We start from the raw sequence: 16,331 nt of genomic DNA, 5'->3' as shown, positions 1-16,331 counted from the left end.
CGAACCACACCACCTCTCTCTGCACTGCGTCCAAATCTCATTGGGCTGCGACTTATCTCTGTTGACAGCCCCGCTGGCAGCCTCCCCGACGGCCTTCACACCTGCTTCCCAGCTAAGCGAACCCTCATTTTGTTTGGGGCAACTATGTGCCCACCTAGTGTGTGCTGGCGGTCCTGGTCCACTTTGACACATGTTCACTTTCCCACCCTTCTAAAGCCAGGGCTGGCCACATGGCCCAGGGAGGCCTAACGGGGTTAAAGAGATGCTTGCAGGGGAGCCTCTGCGAAGGCTTTCCTTTGTTAGAAAAGAAAATCGTAAACGGGTACACAAAGTGGACATGCTTTGGACACCTGCCACTTCCTTTGCGTTTGAGACGCTGGTGTAAGGGTGTGAGGCCTTGTGCTATGGCAGCCACCCTGGGCCACGAGGCAACAGGCAGGAGGGCAGGAAGCGTATGCGGGGATTTTGGAGGGAGGAGAGATCGTGGCTTCGCATTCAGTGAGGCCTCAATGGCGTCATGCGAGCCGCTGCTGGCTGGGAAGCGGGTTGCCTCCGAATGCTTCGTGAGTGATGCAGCAGCCGAGCCTCCCGCAGCCCACTCCACGCGGCAGCCCGAGGGGCCCTTCAGACGCCCAGGCGCCTCTGCCGGGAGCCGGGCGGACCGCCTCGCGCTCACACGGCCTCCGCCTACACTCGGCGGCCTGCGAGCTTCGGGTCCGAGAGGGTCCCTTGTTCCCGAAGGTCTCCCACGACCCTGGGGCAGCCTTTCTGGAGGCTGTGAGGGCCACGGGCCTGCACCAAGCGGGTGCTGCGCTTTGTACGAAACTGTCAGCTCCGCGAGGACCTGGGGCTGCAGCTGGGAGCCCGGGACAGGCCCGGCCCGCGGCGGGCGCCCAGCGCGGCCCGGGGACGGCGGTGGCCGTGACGGGTTCCCTCACGGGTGTGGCCCGCGCGGGGTCGGAGGCTTCTCCGAGCTCAGATTCCGAAGCCAGCCCCCGGTGGAGACGGGAGGTCCCGCACCCGGGCTGGGGGCCCCGACAGGGGCGTCCGCGGGGCCCCGAGGCCGTGAGCCGAGCGCACCCGGAGGGCGGGAAGGCGGGGACCCGGCGGGACGCGGCGGGCGGGCCTGGGCCTGGCCCCGGCTCCGGGTTGCAGCCCCGCGGCTGGTGGCGCCTCCAGACTGGGCCGAGTCTGCGGAGCTCGAGGGCGCCCAGGGGCGACGGGGCCCGCAGAGCGCGCTCCGGGGACCGCCCGGGCTGGTGCGGAGCGGCCGTCGGGGCCCCGCGGGCCCGTCCGCTCCTGGGCCCGGCCCAGCCCGGGGGTGGGAGGCGCCGCGCGCGGGAGGCGCAGCCCGACGGGCCGGGGCGGGGCGGGGGCGGCCGCGGGGCGGGGCCGGCGCGGCCGGTGGGCGGGGCCGGCGCGGATTGGTCGGAGCGCGCCACGTGACCGGCCCCTTATAGGGCGTGGCGCGGGCCCCCGACTCGGGTGAGGCGGCGGCGGCGGCGGCGGCGGCGGGGCCGGGCGAGGTTTGCTGCGGTCCGGGCGGCTCCGCTGCTGCTCCGCGCCCTCCCTGCCGGGGCCGCTGGGCCGGGGATGCACGCGGGGCCCGGGAGCCATGGTCCGCTTCGGGGACGAGCTGGGCGGCCGCTATGGGGGTCCCGGCGGCGGGGAGCGGGCCCGGGGCGGCGGGGCCGGCGGGGCGGGGGGCCCGGGCCCCGGGGGGCTGCAGCCCGGCCAGCGGGTCCTCTACAAGCAGTCGATCGCGCAGCGCGCGCGGACCATGGCGCTGTACAACCCCATCCCGGTCAAGCAGAACTGCTTCACCGTCAACCGCTCGCTCTTCGTCTTCAGCGAGGACAACGTCGTCCGCAAATACGCGAAGCGCATCACGGAGTGGCCATATCCTGCCGGGCGGGGCCGGGCGGGGACCGGGGCGGGGGCCATCTTCCCGGTGGCCAGGAGGGCGCGACCCGGGGAGGCGCCGGGAGACGCCGCGCTGGGCGAGGAGGGGGCGGAGAGCCCCGGGCCCCTCGGAGCGGCGGGAGCGGGAGCGTTTCCGTGAGTGCGGCGGGCGCGGGGCGGAGCCCCTCTGCCCCGCTCTCGTCCCGACGCACGCCGGGTCCTGGGGAGCCTGGTCAGTGCACAGCGCGCGGCCAGCCTGGAGGGCACCGAGGGCGAAGCCGCGTCCGTGCAGGTGCGAGCGCCGAGGGGACGCGGCCGTGCGCGCGCCTGGCTGCAGGTGCCTGCGTGTGCGGGCCGAGCCGGAGCCCGGCGTTGCGCGTGCGTGCGCTCGCGATGCGGGCTACATGTATGTTCACGTGCCGTGTAGGTCCATGTGCTGCGTGTCGAGGGAGCAGCGTGCGCCTGCGCGGGGTCCCCCTCCAGCCTCGCCTGAGGGCGCTCGGCCCCCTCCCCTCGGGGCGCCGGAGCCGGGCGGAGCCGGGGCGGAGGCGCTGTCCGCGGTGCTGAGGACCGCTCGGGCGTGCGGAGGGGCTGGCGGCCCAGACTGCTGAGGCCCCGCCTGCGGCCGCCCCTAGGGATGGGGGCGGGAAGTGAGGGAGACCTGGCCGCGTCTGCCCGAGGGGGTCTCCGGACCCAGTGGTCTCAGCTCCTCCGGAGACAGCCTGGCGGTGGCTGCTGCACTGGGCGCTGCTGGTCTCGGCCTCATGTCTCCCTCCCTGCCGCGCCTCCCGGCCACTCCTTAACCCACACACTCCGTTCGAGTACATGATCCTGGCCACCATCATCGCCAACTGCATCGTGCTGGCCCTGGAGCAGCACCTCCCTGACGGGGACAAGACGCCCATGTCCGAGCGGCTGGTGAGTGCCGGGCTGGGCCGGAGGGCGGGGTGGTGGGGAGGCCTCGACTCCACTCTCTTTTGGGATCTGTGCGTGAGCACAGCTTTCTCGGGCAGGGTGGTCTGGGCAGGGTCCCTCTCTGCTGAAGGAAAAAGAAGACCTGGCAGATAACACCTTCCTCGAGGGCTAGGGCAGCTGGGGTCACCAGCTCAACCCTGGGCGGGGCCACGTTCGCCCCCGGGCGGTCTGCCTTGTGCCAAGAGCTATCCCTGCACCTCAATGGCCAGTTCTGGCTTGCAGCGCTAGACCTTGATCCAGGAACCCAGGTTCTAAACCTGGGGCGGGGAAGGGAGAAGGGGTATTTGTTTCTTCCGAAGGTTGGCTCTGAGAGTCACCTGTGCCCTGCTGGGCTGAGACGGGCTTTGGCCTGGATGTGGGAACCCTGAGCCTCTCCCTCCAAGTTGTCTTGTATGAAACTGCTTGGAACCCCTTCTTCTGGGGGCTTCCCTGTCCTGTGGGACGCATTCCTTCTCTTACATTCTGAATCATTTTTACCCGTCACTAGATTTTGGCCAAGAGGTCCCAGTGGTAGCCCCTGGCGTAGCATAGAGCCTGTGTGAGTCGGGGTGCCAGGGCAAGGCCTCTGTGGGCTCAACAGGAGGCGGGGTGGAAGGCCAGCTCCATGGGGTCTTTGGAGGGACTGGGTTGGAGGAACGGCGGCATTTTGGAGGTGAGCAGTGTTACTGAGGTCAGGGCATGTCCCCCAGCCCCCACTCTTCCCCATGGCTGGCCCCTTGTTTGGGTTCTGAGTGCACCCAAAGACTGGCACTTCTGGGTGGGCAGAAGGCAGAGCAAGTGTGGGCCCAGGGGGTGCAGGGCCAGAGGTGTCCAGCCTCTCTGGGGTGTCAGGAGCTACTCCCTCTTCCCTTGAGCCTTGGCTTCCACCCTCCACCCTCAGTGTCTTGAGTCAAGGGCTATTCAGACTTTAGCCTTGAACCTGAACTCCTCTTGAACCCAGGCCACTGCAGGCCCAGGGGTGGGGAAGGGGAGACAGGGAGCCTGTTCTGGAGGTGGGGCACCAGAAGATGAGGGATGGGTGGCCGAGGTGAGGAGGTCTTCATGGAGCACAGTCTGGAACGCACAGTGGAGACTGGGTTGGGGCAGGGTGGGGAGGAGGAGTGTGGACAGCCCAGCCTCACCATGAGGCAGGTGTGAGTCATGGTCCCTATGGGGGACTTGGGCAGGAGCCTGGTAGGGCCCTGCTCTGGCAAGTGCCCACTCTGGAGGCCAGAGAAGAGGGTCAGCATGAGGGGAAACTGAGGGTTCAGGTGGGGAGCCTCGAATGCCAAGCCACAGGAAGCCTGGCAGGGCCAGAGTTAGAGGGAGGCAGGCCCAGGGGCCAGGCCAGGGTAGAGGCAGGGAGGATAAAGCTGTCCTGCCTTGTCAGGTGGCACATGTCCAGCCATGCAAGTTCCTGCCTCGCAGGTGTGGGAAGGTTTGCTTTGTGGTCATGAGTCAGGGGTGGCCAGCTAACCTGTTGGGAAAACTGCAGAATGTTTCTGCTCTAGGCTAGCCTGGAGATCTGGGGAGCTCTTGGCCAACCCCAGTGCTGTGTGCAGGCCCAGCCATTAATGCCCCTTGGGATGGATGGGAGGCTGTGCTGCTGCCCACAGAGCTGGCCGGGGCTGGGTGGTGCCTGGCCCTCGGTGGGGCCTCCCTGGCTCCCTGCCTCCAGGGGCTGTTTCCCACCAACCCATTGACTCTGGACCTGCCTTGAGCCAGGCCCCAGCCTGCAGTGCAACACCAAGCTGCCTGCACACCCATCCCTCCCACCCAAGCCAGCCCTCAGCCTGGGGCTGGGCAGGGCAGAGCTGTGAGGAGAGGGCTCAGGGTGGGGACTCCTCCCCAGCCGAGGGTGCATCTGGCCTGTTCCCTTTTCCATCCAGGAGTTTTCTGTGAAGATCTCTGTCTGCTGGGGCCCCACTGTTCCCCTGTGGCTGATGGTCAGCAACCTCACACCTTGGGAAAAGGGGTCCCTCTTAAGTAAACTAGACCAGAAGCCTTGAGGCCAGGAAGAGCATGGGCCTTATCCCCTACTGTGAGTCAGCACGGGTCACGAGGGACCCTTGGGTGCCGGCAGCTTCCACCAGGCACTGCCAGCCAAGCCTTGGGCCAGCTCCACCACAGGGCAGGAGAAGCCCAGGCTGAGTAAGGCAGGAGTCAGATGCGGGAGAGCCCTGGAGAGCCCGGCTTCCTGGGGAGGAAGGAACAGGCTGTGGAACTTCTGAAGCTTACCTTGCCTGGCTGCTCTGCGGCAGCCCAGGCCCCTCCTTGGCAGGGCAGAGCAGCTGCTTCCTCCTGTGACCTCCACAATCCTGAGGGTGAACCCTCAGGGGAGGTCTTTGAAGCTGACCTTCTCTCCCTACCCCTTCACCTGCTTCCTAAGGCAGCAGCCCTGGGGTGCAGGTGTCCGACACCCCCGTGCCAGCCCTGCACATGCGGCTCCTTCGGCCCACCCCCTCCCCGCCGGGGCTTGCCTTGCCCAGGGGCCTTCCCTGCCAGCTCTACCTGTGTGCTCATGAGGAGTCTTTGGGGTCTCCCCAAGCTCCACACAGCCCCATCTCTACCCTGTTTGCTGCCTCCAACTCAGCACTGGAAGGGCCTGGCCCGGCTGTCTCGTGCTCAGAGGCTGTTGGATGGAGCTCAGCCTGGGGTGCAGGAAAGGGATGTTTCTAGGATCAGCTGTCTTCATTCCTTTGCTGCACTGTTCCCTCCACCTGGATCCCTTTCTCAAAATCCAGCTGCGGAAGCCCTGCCTGCAGGTGCCACACCCTCTGGGAGGCTTGGCTCTCTGAGGTTTGAGCCCAGGGTGGCTCCCAGCCTCAGGCCTGGACAGGTTTGCTGCCTCCAGGGTCCTCACAAATGTGGCGGTCATCGCTTGGCACCCTCAGGGCCGAGGTTATGCTCTCTGTTTCTGTTTTTCTTTTTTTCTGTTGAGATGTGCATGTTCTGGTTATTTGGGTGCATGTCGAATGCATAAGTAGGGCCTGAACTCAGTTCAAGAAAACCCGAGCGGTATCCAGGCAGCCGTGTGCAGGGGCTGGAGCCCAGGCTCCCACCCAGAGGCTGCTGTGGCCTCTGCCTGGGTCTTGGGCATTTCTGTGCTTTCTGTCTCCCTCATGTTGGATTGGGGATGACCTCATGGGGTGTTAAAGGATCACCCTAGTTACTACACAAAAAACTACTTGATAAGCACCCATAACTAGTACTGTTACATCACTGTCTTCCCTGAAGCAAGGCCCATGCGTGGTGCTAGCAGGGAGGCTGGGGCACCACTGTGACATGGGCAGGAGCAGAGATGTCAGGGTGGGAGGCATGAGGGGACCCCAGCATGACTGGGACGTTGCTGTTGTAAACAGTGGTGCATCCCATTAGGGGACACGTGCAGACAGCAAGCAGGCTCAGTGATGGGAATGGCACTCTGGAGAACCTGCAGGGTATTGGGGACAAGGCGAGGTGTGTCAAACCCTCACGAGGGCTGTGGCCACCGCGCAGTGGGGTGGGGTCCTCACCGACCATCTGTCTGCCGCTGCACCGGGTGGGGCCAGGGTGACCTCTGTTCTGTGCTTCCCCTAGGACGACACGGAGCCCTATTTCATCGGGATCTTTTGCTTCGAGGCAGGGATCAAAATCATCGCTCTGGGCTTTGTCTTCCACAAGGGCTCTTACCTGCGGAACGGCTGGAATGTCATGGACTTCGTGGTTGTCCTCACAGGGTAGGCAGGCTGAGGCTGGGAGGCCGAGTGGCCGGGTGCTTGCTGTCGGAAGCTCGGTTGTGCTGCGGGGCTGGGCACTGCAGTCTCCTCGCTGAGGTCCCCCATGGCCCTGCTGGAGATGAATGAGTGTGAGAAAATGTTTTGTCTTCCTGTGTGGGATGGGGGTGCTTCTCCCAGAGGTGCCAGTGCTGCATTTCTTGCTGAAGGGAGAGTCACAGTGACCTGTCCACAGGAGGCACTGGCTTGCAGAGCCCACAGGCCAGGGGCCACCAGTGTCCATGGCTGGCCTGAGCCAGCATGGTACCTGCTGGAGGCAGCTTTGTTGCCCAGGTGAGGGGTTTCCCAGGGAGGAGGAGGACTGGACGTCCAGCGTCACCCAAGCCTGTGGTCTGGGAGGGGCACTTGGCATTTTGAGTTCTGTCCCTAAGCTGTGGTGTCCGCCTCGGAGCCCTCACGCTGCCCGGGATGAGGCTGTGTGTGTCAAGCACTTTCACAGCTCCCAGCACCAGGAAGGTGCTTCGGCAGTTTCCTCTCAGCCACTTTCTGCAACAACAGCTCACAATTCCCAGCATAACCAGAGGTCTAGAAAGTGGACCCAGGCGGGGCTGGGTGGGGGCTCGGGCCCAGGGCTCTGCACCCCACCCTGCTGGGTGTCAGCTCCCAACCTGTGCAGTGGGCACTGTGCTGTCTTCTTTCCTGGTTCTCTGGCCGGCCAGGCAGAAGGCTGGGCTGGGCTGCTGTGGCTCTGGTGTGGAGAGAGGTGGCTGGGGGAGTGAATGAGTACCTGGGGAGCTGCCCCCACAGAGCGTGTTAGCACAACTCCAGTCTCAGAGGCTCTGTGCTGGGCCAGGGACCACCGTCTGCTCTTCCTGAGCCTCGTCAGATGGAAGAGGAGGGAGCAGGCCCCACAGTAAGCGAGAGCTCTCCTTCCAGAGCCCTGTCCTGACCCGGTGACTGCCCTGAGGCACCTGGTGTACAGGAAGGCATATGCAGGGGTGTTTGGGCTGATGGCAGAGGAGGAAGGAGGAGGCTGTAGACGTCCTTGAGTCTGGAGCTCATGCCTCCAAGGCTGTGTGTGTGAGGAAGAAGCAGTCAGCCACATGGCCTCTGGGCTCTTGGGTGAGGCCCTTGGAGGGAGCCCCACATTGCTTGCTGGATCCTGGGGTGCTGCCCCCATCTGCTCTCCTGCTCCTGAGCCTGGAGCCAGCCCCTGCTGGGTGGGGGCAGTGTTTGCAGAACTGAGCTTGGGGGGGTCCCATGGAAGACTTGGCCCCCAGAGCTGTCTGTGATGTGCTGGGCCCAGCAGTGTTGGGGTGGCTTCTGTGCCTTTCTGCAGCATGGTCCTGTGGCAGAATTTATGGAAGGCCCTGTGGGAGTCTGCGATTCCACTAGCGATGCCTGTTGGGGGCTAGGGTGGGAGGTGGCTGGTGGAGAGCATGGCCCCCAAAGGACTGGGCGCTTCCATGTCCAGTGAGCACTTCTGGAGGTGGCCCCGGAATCATTGTAGCTGTTTACCTCTCTCTCTCCCTGTGGACACGAGTCCCTGAAGACAACAGCGTCTAATTTTTCAGGGGTCCCTAGAGCTTCACTTGGGGCGGGCACCCAGGAGGGGGCAGCGAGCATCTCCTTAAGTAATGAATTGTTGGGGTATAAACAGTGTTGAGGGGTGCAGGCCGGTGGGGTGGAAGCTGGGTGGAGGCCGCAGGACCTGGCCTCATGGGGGCACTGTCCATGGTGCTGAGTATGTGGGCGCTAGGCCAGGAGGAGCCGCACCAAGCCCTGGGCAGGACCGCTGGATCTCCCAGTGCACAAAGACGGCGCCCAGGGCTGCTCCTCCTCCCCTGCCCCTTCTCCCCCTCACCCTTCCGCCTCCCTCCTCCGTTTCTCTCTTGGTCTCTCTTCCTTCCCTGCTCCCTCTTCTCCCTCTTCCCCTCCCTCCTCTCCCCTCCCTTCTCCTCCCACTCTGCTGTCTAGCCCTTTGTCTACTCTGTGCACTCTGGCTCTGGCCCTCTTGGTGTCTTGGTATCTCTCTGCCTCTCCCTCTTGTTTTTTCTAACACCCCTCTTTCCCTTTGCTTGGGTACGTCTCTGCTCTCCTGTGTCTGCGGCAGGGCTGGGCGTTGCTGGGGTGGCTTCCAGGTTCCTCCGCCTCCACACATCTTCCCTCAAGGCAGCCTGGGTTGTGTGGGGAACCCCAGGTGGGAGGTGATCTGTGTCCCATGGGGCCACATGCTGGCCCCAAGTCATGTGGGGGAGCTGCTCTGCTGCTCCCGCTTGGGGCACCTGGGGACACGTGAGCCCTGTGTGTGTGTCTGTGCATGGAGATGGCTGGGTCCATTGTGGGGCAAGTGCTGATCCTTGAGGGGCTCAGGGAGGAGCCCTCACCTCACCCCTCTGAGCCAAGGGCCTGTGGGTAGTGGGTGGCTTTCTTGTTACTTTGTTGTTTTTAATTAGAGTTTATTCAGTTGGTGCTCAGAGGGCTGGAGGAAGAGGCAGACAACCTGATCTGTTGCTTGGCAAAGCCTGGTGCGCCCTCAGAGGCCGGCTGGGGCTGCTCTGCTCCTGGAGCTGGTGTGGAGCTGTTGGGGAGCCCTGGGCCCATGCTTCCCGCTGCCTGGGGAGCATCTGAGCCTCGGTGTTCTCACCTGGGAGGAGAGGCAGGTGCTTTCCATGTTCTCACCTGGGAGGGCCCTTCCATCTCCACTTTGCTTCTTTCCCAGGACTTTGGGGCACCCTCTGTTAGCCTGGATGTGTGCGTCTGGGGTGTGGGGGTGCTGCAGTTTCTCATGTCGCTGAGCCCCTGATGCCCTGGGGAGCAGATGTGGGGCCTGGGACGGGGTTCCAGCCTGGAGGGCCTGTGAAGATCAGAGGGTGCTCCTGAGAACCCCCAGGCCTGTGAGGGCTGCTGGCGGCTTCCTGCCCTTGTGTGTGCCTGGGGCCTCGAGGCCCTCAGTTGCTGGCCCTGCTCCTGGCTGGGTCAGCCCATGTCTGGCCACCTGAAACTCCTCTGACTCCCTTGGGCTGGGATGAGGACACAGTGACTAGGCCTCTGCCACGGGACTCTGCCTCATTTTCAGGAGGGCCCCTGGCAGCTGGCTGTCTCCTGTGGCTGTCTGAGCAGACCATTTGCCAAGAGAGATTCTGGGCCCAGGAGCGAGGCGTTCCCTCCCCTGCTTCTAAGAGCACTGTGCTACCTGGATGGGGTCGGGGCTGAGCCAGCTACCCACACAGAATGGGCCTGGGATGAGGGCAGGGGCCTGGTGTCCGATGTGGGGGCCTCCAGCCGCTCACCCCAGTATGATCCCCGCTGAGTGCCAGGACCTCAGGCTGTGGGGAGGAGGCGGGAAGGTAGCTGCTTCCCTGGTTCTGTCTGCCCTCCCATCCATGCCTATGCCCCATCTACCATCCTGCCCTCTGCTCAGCTCTCTGGCCCTGTGTCTGTCCAGCCAGGCGGGCTGCCCTCGTCCTGCTCATCATCCATTCACCAGTGTTTATGGAGCCTCTGCCGGGTGCTGAGGACTCAGGACTGAATGAAGCCAGCTGAACTCTGCCCAGTGGACCGTGTTCTGGGGACAAGACACCTCCAGGCCTGTGTTCCTTGTAGCCCGGTACAGTGTGGTGCTTAGTGAGAGCAGTCAGCACATGGATGGATGAGTGATGGTGATGAGTTCTGTGCTTTTTTCCCCACATAGAAGATGGGATACAGCATGCAGGGTGCAGGCCTGGGGGTGCCACTTTGCATGTGGTAGTCAGAGGAAGGACCGAAGGGCATGAGGGGTGAGTGATCCCGTGGTGTGGCTCGAGGCAGCAATTTGAAGGACGTGGGTGTTTCTGTTATCTTCAGAACTTGAGACCACACGGGATCCCCAGAGAATGGGGAGCGGGGAGGAAGAGCTGCCCTGTGATGGAGACCAGGGCACCTGGGCTTATAGGCTGCAGCTGGCGGTGCAGTGGGCAGAGCAGCAGAGGTGTGGCCTGGCTGTAGACGGAGTTTTAGGAAGGAAGAGCATGCTCTGCTCTGCAGAGGCCACGAGAGAAGCCGGATCTGTGCGCTGAGCCCCATGGGTCTGAGGCAGGAGCTGGGCTGGCCGTGTGGTGGCGGCGGGGTCTTGTTGGGAATGGGAGGAGAGGGCTTGTGGTGGACACCTGCAGGCCATGCGTGTCTTTCAGAGAGTTTTACAGCAAAGTGAGGCAGAGAGCTGGGGCAGGGGCAGGAGGGAGATGGAGGCCAGGACGGTTTTATGAAGTTGGAGGTTTACAGCCCATCCGTGCTGTATGTGTAGTCCAGGAGGGAAGGACAAGTGGACTGTGTGGGCGGGAAGGGGACAGCCCGGGAGCCATGAGGGAAGCAGAGTCCAGGACCTCCGGGGGTGCTTAGGCCAGCACACGTGGGAGGGGTGGCATGGAAGTCCTCCTCTCACCGCATCTGAGTTTCCACTGAATTTAGAAGCAAGTCCATCCGCTGAGATGGGGTGGGAAGAAGTGAGACCGAGGAGGGAGCGAATGCATGGGTGTGCGGACTGGTAGCTCTTCCCCGTGCCGTTCCAGCCTCTGCCTCCTCCCAGCCCCGTTGTCGTCCATTCACCGCTTCCTTAGGAAGGGGCTCGTCAAGCGCAGCTGCTACCTCCTCGTCCTGTTCCAGTTGCTGGGGACACAGCAGTGCACAAGACAGGCTGCTCCTGCCCTCTCTGAGGCTGTGTCCTCCTGGAAGAGGCGGGCGGTGAGTGCCGCAGTCAGTTGGGTGAAGCGTGTCCTTCTGCTGGGATCGGGTGGCCCCTGGGAAGCAGCTCCAGCAGGGGAGAGGCTGTGAGGGTGGCAGGGGCAGGGTGGGCCTTGGCTTGGGTGTGGGAGGGCTCTGAGTATGGGTGTGGCCCGACTGACTCCTGACGGGTGCTGGGGGCACGGTGTAGACAGTAGAGGAAGAGTGGGAGCCGGAAGCGGTGATCCAGGTGGGAGTGTTGAGGGCTTGGACCGGGAGTGGCGCTGGAGGGCACTGTAGGTTGGCTCTGATGCCTCAAGAATGTAGAACCCACAGGAAGCCCCGTGGCACCTCCAGAGTCCGTCACCCATCAGCACAGGTGCCTTCCCCTTCTGTGTCCCTGCCAGTCTCACACATGGCCATGCTCACAGTCCTGTCCCCACGTCTCTGCCTCTGCCCTCCCAGGCCCCTCAGGAAGCCCCTGTCACAGCCTCTGGCTGTGGGGCTGGTTCCACCTGGGGGTCAGGGGTAGGGCGACAAGTCAGGGCCCCCAGAGCCCAGAAGCCCCAGACGTCCCCACCCCTGTCATGGCTCCAGCCTGGTGCTTCCGTTCATTGTCCTTGGGGACTTCAGAGAAATGTGTCCTGGCTCAGGCAGGCGGCTCTCCGGGGGACATTTCCAACCACAGCTTCTTGTTTTAGTCTAAATTAAACTGGGATCTCTTTCCAGGACATGTAATTAGAGCCCAGCTTCCTCCCTGGATCCGGCCTCCTGTGGGGTGAAGAGGGGGTGTGTGGCTGTGGCACTGGGAGCGAGTCTGGTCGACGGAGCTCAGGGGCCAAAGCAGTGCTGACCCTGAGCTTCCTGGGTCGGCTGTCAGCCACTGGGTGACTGCTGTGGCCTCCTGTTCTCTGGGGCTTTGTGGATGCAGGCCAACTCAGGTGGTGGCAGGCACTTCTGGGGTGCAGGGAGAGCCAGGCCCAGCTGAGGGCTCCAGGGATGGTCCCCATGGGCAAGGAGGGTCCACCCAGGAGTAGCGGCCATGTGCAAATGTGCAGCCCACGGACACTGCCTTCCCGTAAGGTAACCCGACATTGTGTCTGAATACAGGTGACGAAACACTGCCGAGTGGCCAGGACACGTTTGGGAGTGGACTGAGCTGGGCGTGTCCACGCCATGCTGAGCTCCTCTGCGCCAGGCTCTCTGCCTCAGTCTTGGGTCTACAGCCCTGCCGGAAGCTCAGCCTCCCGACCCCTGGTGCTGGGTCAGGCTGGGGTTTGCCAGATGTCCTCTCCGCTTCCCTGCCTGAGGCTGGAAGTGGCCTTTGTAGGCCCTGACCCTGCCTCGCTCACCCCCACTGTGGCCGAAACCAGTGGAGCAGGGGCTGAGTTCTGATAAGCGGTCCCTGGAAAGCAGGGAGTGCCTCCGTGTTCTGGGGCTGGGGCTGGGGTCACTCCAGGCATCACCTCGCCAGGGACTCCAGAGACCCCCTGGTCCTGTGGTGTCACTGAGAACCCACAGTGCAGGGCCCCTGCCCACGTGCAGTCAACGTGGTGTGGCTGTGAGGGCCAGGTGGGGCAGCGGGAGGTGGCTGCTCATCTTGGACCCTGTGTCCCTTCCTGACAGCGGCCTCTGCATCCTGGGGATCGGCCTGGTGCTGCTCTGGTAGGGTGGGATCCCAGCCCCCTCTTCAGCACACACCCCTGGCTGGGTCTTTATAGAGGGCCTGGCTCACACCCCTACTCCCTTTCTCTGTGCCCCCTCCCTCTCTCTCTGTCTACTTCTTCCTGCGATTCAGGGTTCTTAACATTCTCCTGGACTGGAGGGCAGAACTGGGCCTGCAGGGAGCACCTAGGGTCTCCTGATTCTGTGTGAGGTGGGAGTCCACACTGGCTGGGCGTGAGACCTGTGCGGGGCTTGGCTGGGCGTGAGACCTGTGCGGGGCTTGGCTGTGCTGTGTGTGGGAGACTGACCCTGGCCTCAGGCTCCAGTCCTGTGGGGTCTTCTCTGGGGTCTCCGTATCTCCGTGTGTGCTATGAGTCAGGGAGGAGATGCCTGAGGAGCCCAAACCTGGAGACTCCCTGGGTAGAAGCAGTGTGGGGCTGGCTTGCTGCACGGACATCGGGTCAGCACTGCAGACGCCTGGGTCTCTCATACGCCTGGCCTGGCACAGCAGACCTGAGGGAGGGTTGGCCTCTCTGCAAATCTTTCACCAGGCGGCCTGGGGGACAGAAGGAGCCCAGGCTCAGGGCTGCTCTCGGATACCACAGACTTTCCCAGGGGGAGGCGGACATGGGTGGGAGAGAAGGGAGGAAGGTTTCAGTTCAACCCAGAGGAATTTTGTCATTCATGGGGGTCCGGACTGCTGTCCCGAGGCAAGCGGGGCTTGGACCTGGCGGTCAGTTCTTTATTCATATGTCCCTGATATGGGCCAGGAACTTGCTGGGCACGATGGAGCCAGGGCCCGGCCCCGCCAGTGTATGTGTTCTGCCAACTGCGAAGTCCCTGTGGCCCAGGACCCACTCTGGGCTCCTAGTCTGTCCTCTCGACAGTGACTGCAGGCCGGGCTCCCGGGCGGGCGGTTCTGCAGGTGTGCACCGTCCCCTCCACACCCTTCTCCTCAGGGGTCCCATCAAGAGGGATTTCCTGCCCCAGTAGCTGGAGCGGTTTGGGTCTGGGGAGCTTGTGGTAAGGACAGTGAGTGGCAGGGCTGGAGGCTGTGAGGCTGGGGTAAGCTGAGAGAGTTAAGGGAGTCTCAGCCCAGGGCCCAGTTCCCAGGGGACAGTGTGGGAGGGATGGGGCAGGCCGGCAGGGCAGTCAGAAAAAACAGGAGACTTTATTGATGGTACACGACAAGGTGGGGCTCCCTAGTCCCCTCCCTCTTCAAGGGGTCTGCATGGAAACTGTGAGGAGGCACAATTCAATGTGGTGGGGGACTCCGTGTGTGTGGCAGGGACTCCTCAGCAGTGAGGGCCTCTCTTCCTCTCGTGCTCTTGCTGGGGCTGGTGGTCCAGGGGTCTTACTCCTTGGAGGCCATGGTGGGACATGAGGTCCACCACCCTGTTGCTGTAGCCAAATTCATTGTCATACCAGGAAATGGGCTTGACAAAGTGGTCGTTGAGGGCAATGCCATCCCCAGCATCGAAGGTGGAAGAGTGGGTGTCACTGTTGAAGTCGGAGGACACTACCTGGTGCTCAGTGAAGCCTGTGATGTCCTTGAGGGGGCCCTCCAATGCCTGCTTCACCACCTTCTTGAAGTTGTCATATTTGGCAGGTTTTTCCAGATGGCAGGTCAGGTCCACCACTGACATGTTGGCAGTGGGGACGCGGAAGGCCATGCCAGTGAGCTTCCTGTTCAGCTCAGAGGTGACCTTGCCCACGGCCTTGGCAGCACCAGTAGAGGCAGGGATGATGTTCTGGAGATCCCCACGGCTGTCACACCACAGTTTCCCGGAGGGGCCATCCACAGTCTTCTGGGTGGCAGTGATGGCATGGACTGTGGTCACGAGTCCTTCCACGATACCAAAATTGTCATGGATGACCTTGGCCAAGGGAACTAAGCAGTTGGTGGTACAGGAGGCATTGCTGATGATCTTGAACCATGTCATGCTTCTCATGGTTCACACCCATCACGAACATGGGGGCATCAGCAGAGGTGGCAGAGATGATGACCCTTTTGGCTTCCCCTGCAAGTGAGCGCCAGCCTTCTCCATGGTGGTGAAGATGCCAGTGGACTCCCCCATGTACTCAGCACCAGCATCACCCCACTTGATTTTGGAGGGATCTTGCTCCTGGAAGATGGTGATGGGATTTCTGTTGATGACAAGCTTCCCGTTCTCAGCCTGGACGGTGCCATGGAATTTGCCGTAGGTGGAATCATACTGGAACGTGTAGACCGTGTAGTTGAGGTCAGTGAGGGGAATCACTGATGGCGACAATATCCACGTTACCAGAGCTAAAAGCAGCCTTGGTGACCAGGTGCCCAGTATGACCAAATCCGTTGACTCCGACCTTCACCTTCCCATGGTGTCTCAGGGCTGCGGCTGTCTGTCCAACAGGAGGAGCAGAGAGCCCATTTTCTTAATAGAAACTTTCGCAGAGCAAAACTTCTAAATTTTGATGAAGTCCAGTTTGTCAGTTTTTCCTTTTGTAGATGAGGCTTGTGGTGAGAACTCTTTGCCAGCCTAGAGCATGAAGATTTTTCCTGTGATTTTCTTTTGCTAAAAGTTTTGTCAGTTTACATTTTACGTGTATCAGCTGTGAGGTTTAGGTTGAGGAGTTTGTTTTGTTTTTTGCCTGTGGATGTCCAGTTACAGCAGTACCATTTGTTGAAAGGGCTATATTTGTTCCATTGGATTGCTTTTGTGCTCTTATCAACAATCAACTGGGCATGCTTGTCTGGATCTATTTCTGGGTTCTTTATTCCATTCCATTGACCTGTGTGTCTTGTCCCTCGTACCACAAGTCCTAGTCACTGTAGTTACGTAATAAAGCTTGAAATTGGGTAGACTTACTCCTCTGAGTTTGTTCTTTTTCTTTTAAATTATTTTAGCCATTCTAGTTTCTTTGTCTTTTATATAAGTTTTAGAATTATCTTGTCATCATATACAAAAAATATTGATAGGAATTATATAAAACCTGTGTGTTAGTTTGGAGAGAGTGAACATTTTTACTGTGTTAAGTCTGCCAATCTAGGAACATGGTCTGGGCCTCCCATTTATGTAGATCTTTGATTGCTTTCATCAACGTTTTGCAGTTTTAAGGGTACAAGTCCTGTACGTGTTTTGTTACATTTACATCTAAGTATTTCTTTTATTTTGTGTGATGATAGATGGTATTGTATTTAAAATTTTGGTATCTGTATGTCCATTGCTGGTATATATAAAAACCATGGATTTCTATATGTTCATCATGTATCCTACAACCTTGTGGAACTAACTCGTTAGTAGTTCGAGGACAATTTATTTGTACATTCTCTGGAATTTCCTATGTTGACAAACATGTAATCTGCAAAGAGAAGCGGTTTTGTTTCTTCTCGTCAAATCTGAATGCCTTTCC

The 16,331-nt window shown here is 61.3% G+C and overlaps 1 protein-coding gene across 15 annotated transcripts in view; it reads left to right on the top strand.

Moving 5' to 3' along the window:
- Positions 1-1,489: 1,489 nt before the first annotated feature.
- The window catches only part of CACNA1B (calcium voltage-gated channel subunit alpha1 B), a 237,163-nt gene continuing 222,321 nt past the window's right edge, over positions 1,490-16,331 (top strand). For 12 of the 15 annotated variants that reach the window (XR_004263942.1, XM_032261876.1, XM_032261881.1 and 9 more), the window contains exons 1-3: positions 1,521-1,899; positions 2,715-2,820; positions 6,436-6,575. Coding sequence is in view for 14 of the 15 variants with exons in the window: in XM_032261876.1 (XP_032117767.1) it covers positions 1,616-1,899; positions 2,715-2,820; positions 6,436-6,575 (530 nt within the window). In the remaining variant the exon portion in view is untranslated. Of the gene's footprint in view, positions 1,900-2,714; positions 2,821-6,435; positions 6,576-16,331 lie in introns of all 15 variants that reach the window. The other 3 variants (XM_032261885.1, XM_032261884.1, XM_032261882.1) reach the window with 2 other exon arrangements.

Source organism: Sapajus apella, unplaced genomic scaffold (assembly GCF_009761245.1).
Source record: "Sapajus apella isolate SASKATOON/1434 unplaced genomic scaffold, GSC_monkey_1.0 scaffold126, whole genome shotgun sequence".
Classification (NCBI taxonomy): Eukaryota; Metazoa; Chordata; class Mammalia; order Primates; family Cebidae; genus Sapajus; species Sapajus apella.
Note: the sequence above shows the minus strand (reverse complement) of the source record. Positions and strands in the feature narration are given on the sequence as shown.